At 38.2% G+C, this 13,031-nt stretch overlaps 1 protein-coding gene across 1 annotated transcript in view; it reads left to right on the forward strand.

The window, feature by feature from the left end:
* The window catches only part of Greb1l (GREB1 like retinoic acid receptor coactivator), a 252,701-nt gene that overhangs the window by 133,236 nt on the left and 106,434 nt on the right, over positions 1-13,031 (forward strand). Inside the window, exons 3-4 of the mRNA XM_042675277.1 lie at positions 5,373-5,532; positions 5,857-6,054. Coding sequence (XP_042531211.1) covers positions 5,376-5,532; positions 5,857-6,054 — 355 coding nt within the window. The 5' untranslated portion in view covers positions 5,373-5,375. The remainder of the gene's footprint in view (positions 1-5,372; positions 5,533-5,856; positions 6,055-13,031) is intronic.

Genomic DNA, 13,031 nt, shown 5'->3' on the forward strand with positions numbered 1-13,031 from the left:
GGGTCTGAACTCTGGGCCTGGGCGCTGTCCCTCAGCTCTTCAGCTCAAGGCTAGCGCTCTAGCACTTGAGCCACAGCGCCACTTCAGCTATTTTTTTTTCTGCTTATGTGGTGCTGATGAATCGAACCCAGGGCCTCATACATGCGAGGCAAGCACTCTACCACTGAGCTAACTTCCCAGCCTCAACCTGTTCTTTTGTAGTTTCACTTAATTTTTTCCTGAATACTTTTTTTTTTTTTTTTGGGCCAGTGGTGGGACTGGAACCCTGGGCACTGTACCTGAACTTTTTTGGTCATTGGGCCACAGCTCCACTTCCAATTTTTAGGTGGTTAATTGGACCTAAGAATCTCACAGACAAATCTGGCCCTCGTTGGTTTCGAATCATGATCCTCAGATCTCAACCCCCTGAGTAGCTAGGATCACAGGCATGAGCCATCAGTGCCCAGCTCTCAGCACTTTAAAACTTTTTTTCATTTTGCTTATGTGGTGCTGGGGAATCGAACCCAGGGCCTCATGCATGCAAGGCAAGCGCTCTACCACTGAGCCACCTTCCCAGCCCCACTCTCTCAGCACTTTAAATTGATGTTTCTCTACAGAATTAGCTAGATACGCTGCACCTTTTGGCAGGAATGCTTCTTGGGGGAGTATGTGCTTCATGTTGTTTCCCTTGGAGCTCAAAGTGTCACCATATCTCTTGATTAGTGTGTTCAAGAAGAGAGTCTGATATTTCCATTATGTAGTTCCCCATCCGTCTTTTACCTAATGGTTATCATTGTTCTTATGAATATTTCATTAGCAGTCACAAAGTGGTCATTTTTGCACATTTATTAACTGGAATTCTCCTTTAAAAAGATCACTCTCTGTCAACCAAAACTATTTGGTTACATTGGAGTATAGGACAGGAAGAATAGGGTAAATGTTATTCTTTCCCTTTTTTTCTAATCATATTCAATGAATTAAGCTCTTTGTTTTGTTTTTCATTTTTCTAAGAGACGCTTTCATTTTCCCTTTGAAAAGCAAAAGTAATTTGTGAGTTTTATATTTTAAATACATGTTAGTCAGTTACATGTATGTATTCTCTTTTATGTCCAATTTATCTCATCTTTGTCCTAGAGAATTCTTCATGTGGACTTTGGTATTTTCTTGACATGACCTACTTCTTGATAGTATGTTGCTTCTCCTTTCCATTTGCAAGAGAAAAGAAAAATGACAGGCTGTATCAGTATTAGCTAGCACCTATTTCCCAAGTTGCTCTTCTTCACTTTTTCATTTGCCCTTTCTCAACTCACCAGAAATGGAAACTACCTTCCCTCTTTTTTAGTTTCTTTTGTAGCAAAAGGGCAAAGACAAAAGCAGAAAGACACCCAATCACAGTATCACAGTGCAGAAAGAGTCCATACTGTTTACCATCTTTCTTAGGCTTTCCTTAATATCACAAAAGAGTTTATTAGTATCTCAGAGGTCTGTGTAATATCATAACAAAGCATTTTATGCAATTTGTCCTTTGAAGTAAGCATGGAAAATGCTATAATTCTGTCTCAAACCCAGTCAGCTAGGTACATATAATAAGGTAGTTTATAATAGAACTCACAAATCTGTTATCTTGTTACATTTGATTTAATGACTAATTCTGGAAAGTATTTCTCCATCTTCTAACGTTATAACAGGTGTTATGCTGTCTCAGGCAGCATGTTCTCATTCAAAGGAAAGAAAGATTGTCAGTCTAGGTAGCCAATGCCAACTGTGGCAGTGACTCTAATAGTATGGTATATGAAATTTAGAACATAGTATATTAAACTTCCTTTGAACTCCATGCACTTTGGGGTAAATATGAGCTGTCCAAGGTAGACCGTCATAGTTAGCAGTAAAGAAGTCTGGCATCACATCTATCTATACTCCTTTACATGATCATATTTTATGCCCAGATATATTTTTATTTGAAATGGACAACTTCCTTTTACTCTTCCAAGCCTAAATAGGGAGTGAATCGTTCCCTTTGTCTTCATCTAATGAATCTCCTATGATTCTTAAACTATATTGCTCATTTTTATGTTGATTTAATTTTCATGTTTATTTTAATGTTTTATTCACAGCGATCTTTATTTGCTTTATGTGTGTGTGTGTGTGTATTTCTCCTGTTATTCATTAAATTATGAGAAGAGTCTGAGATGATGTGATTCTTTGTGTGGCTCAAGTGACACAGTGTTAGCTTTTGTATGGAAAAAGCCAAGTGAGAGTACAAGGTCCTGAATTCAAGACCCAATACATCATCATCATCATCATCACCACCATGGTCTTAAAAATGAAATATTTTAGGATTGAACCTATAGTAGAGTACAGGACTTGTCATTGTATAAGTAGGTTCTGAGTTCTAGGTTCATTCTTTACCATCTGACTGATAGTAAGCAAGTCATTTAGCATCTCCATGCTTCAGGTCTTTTGTTGTGATTTCTAATCTGTGATGTGAAAGAGATCAGATCTAATTCAGACTCCTGATGTTGACCTAGGCTAATTTTTATAAACTACTTAGTATACTGTTTACTATTGAATGGTTTATAAAACTAGCTCATGGGCTGGGAATGTGGATTAATGGTAGAGTGCTTGCCTAACATGCATGAATCCCTGAGTTTGATTCCTCAGTACCACATAAACAGAAAAAGCCAGAAGTGGCACTGTGGCTCAGGTGGTAGAGTGTTAGCCTTGAGCAAAAGGAGCTCAGGAACAGTGCCCATGACCTGAGTTCAAGCCCCAGGAGTGGCATTTAAAAAAAAAAGCCATTGAATTTTTATATAGATATGTGTGCTAGAAATTTAAACTAGTTGACTTTGTAAATAATTATTAATAATAGGTGCCTGCAGCTCACGCCTGTAATCCTACCTACTCAGGAGACTGAGATCTGAGGATAATGATTCAAAGCCAGCCCCGCTTGAGACTCTTTTTTTTTTTTTTTTTGGTCGGTCGTGGGGCTTGAACTCTGGGCCTGAGCGCTGTCCCTCAGCTCTTCAGCTCAAGGCGAGCGCTCTACCACTTGAGCTACAGCACCACTTCCGGTTTTCTGATGGTTTATTGGAGATAAGAGTCTCACGGTCTCTCCTGCCTGGGCTGGCTTTGAACCGCGATCCTCAGATCTCAGCCTCCTGAGTAGCTAGGATTACAGGCGTGAGCCACCATCGCCCCGCTCAGCTTGAGACTCTTATCCCCAACTGACCATCACAAAGAAAAAGAGCCAGAAGTGGAGCTGTGTCTCAAGTGGTAGAGCACTAGCCTTGAGCAAAAATATCTAGAGGGGCTGGGAAGTTGGCTCAGTGGTAGAGCGCTTGCCTTGCATGCCTTGAGGCCCTGGGTTCGATTCCTCAGCACCACATAAGAAAAAAAGCCGGAAGTGGTGCTAGCTCAAGTGGTAGAGCACTAGCCTTGAGCTGAAGAGCTGAAGGACAGCGCCCAGGCCCAGAGTTCAGGCCCCACAACCGGACCCAAAAAAAAAAAAACATCTAGAGAAAATGTTTAGGCCCTTAATTCAAGCCCCAGGACCGACAGCAAAAAATTTAATAATAAACAATTCACTATATATTAACATAAATAATGTATTTTATGGAAACAGTTACTTAAAAAAAGAGTTAGTAGAATACACATCTGCTTCTGCATTCTGTAATCTTGTAGTATCACATATCACAGAGGTTCTGGAAAATTCCACTTTATATATAAGAAAGAGTAAGAGTGGGGAAAAAAAATAAATAATATTCTCTAGCTACTCAGGAGGCTGAGATCTGAGGATAGGGGTTCAAAGCCATCCCAGGCAGCAAAGTCCGTGAGACTCTTATCTCCAATAAACCACTCAGAAAACCAGAAGTGGCGCTGTGGCTCAAGTGGTGGAGCACTAGCCTTGAGTTGAAGATCTGACGGACAGCATTCAGGCCCAGAGTTCAAGCCCCACGACCAACAACAACAAGAAAAAAATTCTAATAATAGTTTAAAAATGGTTGTGACTTCAGGGGCCCCTGAAAAGGTCGTGGGGACCCTGGATCACTTGAGAATTGTTGCACATAGTAAATTAAAATTGTTGCTATTAGTATACATGAAAATTTTGTACTACACAAATATTAGTAATGAAAAGTATAGGTCACTGTCTAAAAACACTGAAGGGTCAGTGTTGCTTTGCTGTTTGGAGAACCTTGACCAGAACTTTTTTTTTTTTTTTTTTTTACTTTTGAATTCTTTTGAATCAAGAATATTTAAAGAGACATTTTGAAAACCAAGTGATATAATAACACAAGGCTTGAGGTATGACCTATCTAGCAAGGTGTAACCCTGATTTCAAACTCCAGTACACTTAAAAAAAAAAAAAGTATGGTATGTTGTGCAGGAGGTGTAATTCAAGTGGTAGAGGCCAGACATGGGTATGAAACCAAAATGAGAACTTGAGGCACTAAGTTCAAGCCCTAGTATTAGCACACACACACACACACACACACAGAGGAAACAAAAAATATAAGCTTTTTTAAGAATGCATTTTATAAATACATACCTTAAATTATAGCCAGAAGCCAAGCACCAGTGGCTCATGCCTATAATCCTAGCTACTCAGGAGGCTGAGATCTGAGGGCCATGGTTCAAAGCCAGCCTAGGCTTTGAAAGTTCATAAGAATCTTACCTGTAATAAACTAGACAGAAAAAGTCAGAAGTGGTATTGTGGTTCAAGTAGTAGACCTCTAGCATTGAGCACAAAGAGGCTCAGAGATAGTGCCCAGGCCTGAGTTCAAGCCCCAGGACCAGAAAAAAAATATATAGCTAGATAGGTAGATGTAGTTCACGTGTACTATACACGTACTTTGAAAACATTTAACCAATAATTTTTGTCAATTTTCTCCTTTTTTTTTTTTTTGGTCGGTCGTGGGGCTCAAACTCTGGGCCTGGGCACCATCCCAGCACTCTTCAGCTCAAGGCGAGCTCTCTACCACTTGAGCCACAGTGCCACTTTCGTTTTTTTTCTAATTGTTTATTGGAGATAAGAGTCTCACAGACTTTTCTACTCAGGCTGGCTTTGAACTGTGATCCTCAGAGCTCAGCCTCCTGAGTAGCTAGAATTATAGGCGTGAGCCACCAGTGCCTAGCTTTATTCCTTTTTTATTTTTTTAAAGCTTTCCAGTTTTTAAAAATTTGTTCTTCAAATTGTTCTTATATAGATGTACCAAGGGGTTTCAATTCAGCATGTAAGTTTATGAGGACAAAGCATTTCAATCAGTATCACCCCTTCCTTCATTCTTTCTTCCTATTTATCTCCTACCAGCCCCTCAAATTACCTAGTTCCATTTTCACATATGTCCGTGGATAATTATGACTGTATTCTTCCACCGTTCCTCTTGTCTGTGTAGACCATGGGGAATTCATATGCTGGGCAACTGAAATCTGCTCGATTTGAAGAAGCACTCCACAACTCCATAGAAGCCTCTCTCCGATGTAGTAGTGTGGTGCCACGGCCAATTTTTTCCCAGCTCTATTTGGACCCTGACCAGCATCCTTTCCCATCTGCAGGTAAGATTCTCAACCACACATATTTCTAGACTCTTAAAAAAAAAGTGGTAATTCTGAGTTTCAGGAGCTCTGAAATAAGTTAGGTTACTAATCTCCTTTCTGCAAATACATTATTCAGCACTGTGCTGGGTTTTTTCTGATTATTTTTCCAAAAGTATAATTTTTATTTTTATTTGTTGGGTCCGGTCGTGGGGCCTGAACTCTGGGCCTTGTTGCTGTCCTCAGCTCTTCAGCTCAAGGCTAGCGCTGTACCACTTGAGCCACAGCGCCAACCAAAAGTAAAATTTTTAAATTAAATTCTTTATCATTTCTTTGCTTACCCAGATGTCAAACCCAAAGTAGAGGATCTGGATAAAGATTTGGTACACCGCTACACTCAAAATGGCAGTCTGGATTTTTCGAACAATCTAACAGTTAATGACATGGAAGACGATGAAGATGATGAAGAAATGTCTGATTCAAACAGCCCTCCAATTCCCTATTCACAAAAACCTGCCCCAGAAGGATCTTGCACTACAGATGGTGGGTTTCACCTTTGTTTTCTTCTTTGCTATTTTCCCTCCCATACTGTGTCTGGCCTGTACTAAGTAAGCATTCTATGTGGTGCTGGAGGCTGGAAGTTAGTGCTTATGGAAAGGAATGTATGATTATGTTCTTCACATCATGGTCTACAAGAGAGATAAGTATTGTCATTCATACTATAGAGACTGAGGTTCACAACTCAAGGGATGAATCCTTTATTCAGAGGGTCTGGGCAAAGAGATGTCTAGATACTGGTAGGAGATTTTTTTCAGTACTCCATGTACTTTCTGCAAGAATGCTACTCTTGGGCTTAGGGCTATGGCTCAGTGGAAGATATTTGCTTAGCATGCTTGAAGTTCTGGATTTCATTCCTAGCACTGCAGTAAAAATAAAATGTTACTTAAGAACTTAAGTGTTCTCTCTTGTTCTTTTTTCCATCTCTCTCCCTAAACAATAATAGAGATTATAAATGTAAATTTTTATCTATACAGGACAAAAAGGTAAATAGTTTGAAAGTCTCATTTTTCTCAACCTTGACTTCCAAGATTTTAGCCATACTTGTAATAAGACAATGTTGTTTTCTAACATTTTTAGCATTTTATGGTTTTGATTCACAGCAAATCCTGTGTTCTCCCTGCCACTCAGTTTTTTAAAAAAATGTTTGTCCTTAAGTAGTTGTACAAAAGAGTTACCATTCAACAAAGGAGTCTATGAAAAACCGTCAGCATAATTACTACATAGGTTTTAAGTAGTTGTACAAAAGAGTTGCCATTCAACAAAGGAGTCTATGAAAAACCGTCAGCATAATTACTACATAGGTTTTACTTTATCCAGAGTAGCCTGAGTGCACTTAAGTTACCTAGATTGGCATAGTTCAGGGGTGATGTCAATGCATGTAAATCTTGTAGAGAAATAGGGAGGAGGAAGGAACAAAAATCTCAGGACAGGGCTGGGAAGGTGGCTCAGTAGTAGAGCGCTTGCCTTGCATGCCTGAGGCCCTGGGTTCGATTCCTCAGCACCACATAAGAAAAAAGAAAAAAGCCGGAAGTGGTGCTGTGGCTCAAGTGGTAGAGTGCTAGCCTTGAGCTGAAGAGCTGAGGGACAGTGCCCAGGCCCAGAGTTCAGGCCCCACGACCGGACCCCAAAAAAAAATTAAAAAAAAAAAAATTTCAGGACACTCTCCTTCCAAAGCCTAAAGTACAAGTAATTTGGAATAAACTAGATATTTACATATAAAAAGAAAGAATTTACATTGCTGTAGAGTTTCATATCCTATTGACTTCTTTTTCCCCCTGAGGAATATGAAGACAAAATCTGCAAAACCTAAATAGTTCTGTGCCTTGTTTTTTTCAGTAGATACCATTGCTGCTCTTTCAATAAGGCTGGCCTCCATTTTGCTTCCAACTTAAGATTGCTTCATTTTTTGCCTACACTAAATTATTGGTATAATAATAGCCTTTAAGCCTGGAAATGTGGGGGAGGTGCTCATATTATTTTTCGCCTACTTGCTTTATGGCCATTGGTATGCTTTCTATTTAATTGAGTAGTCAACGCCTACCTGTATGTAACTAATAAGTACAAGTTGAAAACAGTGCTTTAAAATATTGTTGGATTCTCACTGAAAAGCTTATTAGATTGCACGAATTAAATAGAGTTGGAATAAAAAACAGGATAATTTTGAAATAATCAAAACGGAGGAGTTTTCACTACTTCTCTGTGCCCTAAGCATGCTTTTAGTTTGCTTGTTAGGTATCCTGTGCTGTTGTTATTTACAACTAGGTATGGAAAGGTGTTTAGTGCCCACCAAAATATAAAATCTGTGACCTAAAAATAGCAAGCAGTTCTCAAACTTTAAAACATGAGAACATGTGAAATATTTGAGAAGATAGTAATTATTTTAATGATAAAGAAAATATGCTGAACAAAGAACTGTCCACCCAAGTAAGAGATTGAAATTTCAAGACAGTCTAAAAACACTAGTTAAGTCCTTTGCTTAGATTCCTATGTCAACTACTTGGCATTTTTATTATTACTGTCTTACTCAGTTTTCCCTTTTAAATCATCCAGAGGATGATATTTGAAATAAAAAGTAGCTTATAAACTGGAAGTTTATAGTTAGCGTAGTTCTTTCAATTTGGTTAGTTCCATGTTCTAAGAATGTCTTGGTAGCAGCAAAAGGGAGAACAGCTCTAAAGTTTTTCTTTCAAAAAGTGGCATTGAAGTAGGGCAATGATTGACCGAACTTCTTGAGGCAAACCACCTTTCCTTCCTGGGAAATCCTCTGTTTACCTAAGGCTTAAAGAAAGGTAAAGCTTTTTTTAGTGGCAATTTAGATAAGCAGATACTTAACACCTGTAGGGGTTACCATTCTGATGTAAATTTTGGTTGTTAATTTCTTATGTAAATTATTGCAATGGCCTGGGTCCCTATCCTGCTGGGAAGCTGTTGATTGTCTGCAGCGGGTGAAGGGTAACTAAGTTTTAGGCATCTAAATACTGATTTAATTACTTTAGTTTGTGTTTACAGCTGTTTCAGTAAACTTTTCCCTCCCTCTTTTGTTTACTCAGTTACCTTCAAGTTGGAGATAATTGGAGAATGCAAATCTGTCTCTGTGAAGTGAAAACCTTGGCTATTTTCTTAGAAAATGCAGATGAAGTTTATAATGAAGAGCCCTCTTTAACCCCATCCCCTTACACTTTTTAATTAAAACCATTTGCTATGCAGGAGTCTTGGTTAGAACAACATTTCAGTATTACTGCCAGAAAGTGAAATTATTTTGGAAAAATGTTTGAAAATGAATTATCAGCATACACATCAAAACAGTTTATCTTTCCCTGTAAGGAACAGTCCTAGATTCTTCCTGAGCGTGATCTTCTAGTAGTTTCTAAAGAATTATCACTTCGGCTTTTCACAATTATTTTAGATATAATTTTAGAATTGCCCTGCAGAGTAGTAACAAAGGTTTTCTTTTTAGTTTAGTTTTAGGCCTTAATAATTTGATGTCTTTATAATAGTGAGAATATAGAATTACTAATGTCATGTTGAAATATTACGTTTAATGGGTGCTGGACCTACCAACTCTTCTTTACATACATATCTTATTTTCAGTTTTAAAAAAGATAAATATTAGCTGGGCGCTGGTGTCTCATACTTGTAATCCTAGCTACTCAGGGGGCTGAGATCTGAGGATCACAATTCAAAGCCAGCCTGGGCAGGAAAAGCTGTGAAATGCTTATCTCCAATAGACCGCTAGAAAACTGGAAGTGGCTCTATGGTTCAAGTGGTAGAGTGCTAACCTTGAGCTGAAGAACTGAGGGACAGCGCTCCAGGACTGACCAAAAAAAAAAAAAAGATAAATATTGCTCTTAGCACAATGCTTTTCTTTCTTGGGGATCTCTGATTATATGTGTCAATGGCTAAGCTGAGTTGTGACAATGAGAGTTTTGGGAAATTCAGTAAATAGATGCCTACAATAAAATACCAAACCTGTGGCAAATAAATCTTGGAATGACCACAAATTTAAAAAACTTTTCCTGGATTTGAAACCATTTTTTGTCCTTGAATTGATTTCTTCCTGACCTGCTCTTAAATACAGCCTTTGCCTTCTCTTCTCTCCTACACTCTTTCTTCTTAATTAAGAAGTGTTGTTTACGTTGGCAAGTAACTAGGAGGAAAGAAAATAAAATAGGACTGTTTTATTTATATAGCTGACTTCATGCTTTCAAGAAAAGTTTTAAATTTATGGAAAAATTGAGAAAAGTAGTAGTTTCCATACATCCCCATAGTTCCTCCTATTAATATCTTAGTATAGTAGATAAATTAAGGAACTACTCTTGATAAATTTAATTAAGTTTATAATAATTAATTTATAATCATCAATTTTATAATTTTAAGTCTGTGGTTTCTTGTTGTTGTTTTGTTTTTGTTTTTTTGTCAGTTGTGGGCGCTGAACTCTGTGCCGGGTGCTGTCCCTCAGCGCTTCGGCTCAAGACTAGCACTCTACCACTTGAGCCACAGTGCCACTTCAGGCTTTTTCCTGCTTATGTGGTGCTGAGGAATTGAACCCAGGGCCTCATGCATGTGAGGCAAGCACTCTACCACTGAGCCAACTTCCCAGCCTCTTTGGATAGTTTTTGCCTAATGTCTTCCTTCTGCCTAAAAGATTCCCTAGAATACGAAGTAGATTTAATTGTTATGCTTCCTTAGGTACCTCTTAGGCTGGGACATTTTGTTTTTGTTTTATCATGCTAGCAGTTTTTGGGCTACTAGTCTGGTGTATAGTAGAAGACCCTACTGGAATGTGGTATGTTTCTCCTGGTTAAACTGAGACTGAATTTGGAGGTAAAGTGCCATTTTCATCACCTTAGAACATCAATGGATCTTGGGACTGTGAGTGTTGACCTTAGTCACCTGAACTGATGTCCTCCTCTCTTTTCCTCCTCAACTCTGCTATAGAAGGAAGAATGCCCAGCCCACATTGTTAGAGCTCAGACTTAAGCTCTATAATCTTGAGGGCCTTGTCTGAAATTTTACCTCCTGGGAATTCACCTCTTCTCCCCATATTTACTAATTTATTTAGTTGTTTATTTATGTCATTATGGAATCATGGATACTTATTTTATGTTGGGATTGTAATCCAATGCTACTTCATTTTCTTACTCCAAGGCTTACAGTTTCAGATATTCAGATTCTTTCTGCTGATTCTTGTATCTCTTTTATACAGTTCCATTGTTATGGGACTGATTTTTTTTTTTTTTTTTAATTTGTCAGTTCTGGGGCTTGAGCTCAGGGCCTGTGTGCTGTCCTGAGCCTCTCTGTGCTCAAAGCTAGTGATCTACCACTTGAACTACAGCACCACTTCTGGCTTTTTCTGTTTATGCAGTACTGAGGAATTGAACCCAGGGCTTCATGCATGTTAGGCAAGCACTGTACCTTTAAGCCACATTCCCACCTTATTTTTTGTTTTTATAAAGTAGGGAAATGTTTTCTTTTCACTGTCTTGAGCACCTACTGCAATAAGTTTTAAGAGAAAGCTAGAAAACATGCTTTTCACAAAAATAATATTTATTACTTTTGACCTCTAGGTGTCCTTATATATAGTAAATGGGAAACCTCAAAGCCTGAAATAGTAAAATGATTTGTTTCTCTTCATTTGAGTGGACTATGTACTTTTAATTTTGCCACAGAAATAACTCTGAAATAATTTTTGTCCCTAAAAAATTTGTTTTCTTCAGGCAGGCATTGTCCACATTGTGCCTTTTGTTTTGTTTTAATATGTACCTAGCTAGGTTAGCCTGAAACCAAAATGATACTTTCCCTTCTTCATCGTGCTATTGATGCACTGTGTTGCTTGAGAAATCTCATCAGAATTGTCTAGACATGGACTATCTTTGTGGCTTTCAAAAACTTGATCTTTTTTTTTTTTTTTTTTTTTTTTTTTTTGAGGCAGGATCTTGCCAGGTTGCTCAGGCTGACCTTGAACTCCTGGGCTCAAATAATCCTCCTGCCTCTCCCTCATAGATAGCTGAGACAGTTCCTAAATAACATCTTCAGTTTTAAGAATTAATTAGCAAGTATGAGATAGATAGATGCTGACATAATTCATGGCTAGCAGTTGCTGGTATATCAAAGTACCCACAGAAAGCAGTCTGAAAGGTGCACAAAAAGTAGTAAGGTGGTTGAGTTAGAGATGTCTTTTCCCTTGAATGAGCATCTCACTGGCAGCTGAGACCTGGCTCAGGTCCCACTGTTTCTGGTTTCTGGGTATTTGACCTTGGGGCATTTTCTTAACCTTTCTGGGCCCTTTTCTCATTTACATATTAAAGAGATTAGAATAAGTTAATGTTCCCCAATCTTTGACTCACAAATCTCTTTTAGAAGTGCAGAAACTTTTGAACTCCTCAGGAATTTTAAAACTAATTCTGTTTTATTACTGCATGGCCTGTGATAAAGACTTGATTTTGAGTAGAAAGTATTTCCTTTAGATTAGCACATTAATATATTTTTGAGATTCATGCTACATCAGAAAAATTGTTTAAGATTCAATAATTGCTATTCGATTAACAAATGAATGTTTTATTGAAAAGTTCAAAATAAGATATTGTATTTTGTTTTAGGGGAGCCAAATATATTTAAATATTTTACAGCATTTATAAAAGGCAAGGGGTTGAAGATATAATTCAGTGGTAGAGCATTGGTTTAGTATGCTCAAAGGCCTGGCAATCTAGCACCACCAAAAGGTAATAATAATAATAGAATAAATAAAAATAAAAATAAGTCAAAATCTACTTTTGCAGTACTGGAGATTGAAACCAGGGCCTTGTGGTTTACCACTGACTGTTACCCATAAATCTCCAAATGTACTCTTAACTGCAAAGTTTTGGTATTTCTGCAATTTAGGATTTAAAAGATACATGGGTTTAATTTTAATAATTTCTGCTGTTTGCTGTGTGTTCTGAGAAAATTTTAGACTGCTATATGCAGAAAACTTTTATTGAACTTGATAGTGTTTTGCTTATCATATGTGAAAAGCCAAACACATTTTTATTTATTTATTTAGTTATTTTATTTTATTTTATTATTAGTTGTAGGGCTTGAACTCTGGGCCTGGTCACTGTCTTTGAGCTCTTCAGCTCGAGGCGAGCACTCTACCAATTGAGCCACAGCACCACTTCCAGCTTTCTGGTGGTTAATTGGAGATAAGAGTCTCACAGACTTTCCTATCCCAGCTTTGAACTGTGATTCTCAGATCTCAGCATCCTGCGTAGCAAGGATTATAGGCCTGAGTCACTGGCTCCTGGCTTCCAAACTTTTTTTTTTTGGTGGGGGGTGTCCGGTTGTGTGGCCTGAACTCTGGGCCTGGGCGCTGTCCCTCAGCTCTTCAGCTCAAGGCTAGTGCTCTACCACTTGAGCCACAGCACCACTTCCGGCTTTTTTTTTTTTTTTTTTTTTGCTTATGTGGTGCTGAGGAATTGAAC

This window comes from Dipodomys spectabilis, unplaced genomic scaffold, assembly GCF_019054845.1.
Source record: "Dipodomys spectabilis isolate Male_0828 unplaced genomic scaffold, ASM1905484v1 ptg000024l, whole genome shotgun sequence".
NCBI classification, from domain to species: Eukaryota; Metazoa; Chordata; class Mammalia; order Rodentia; family Heteromyidae; genus Dipodomys; species Dipodomys spectabilis.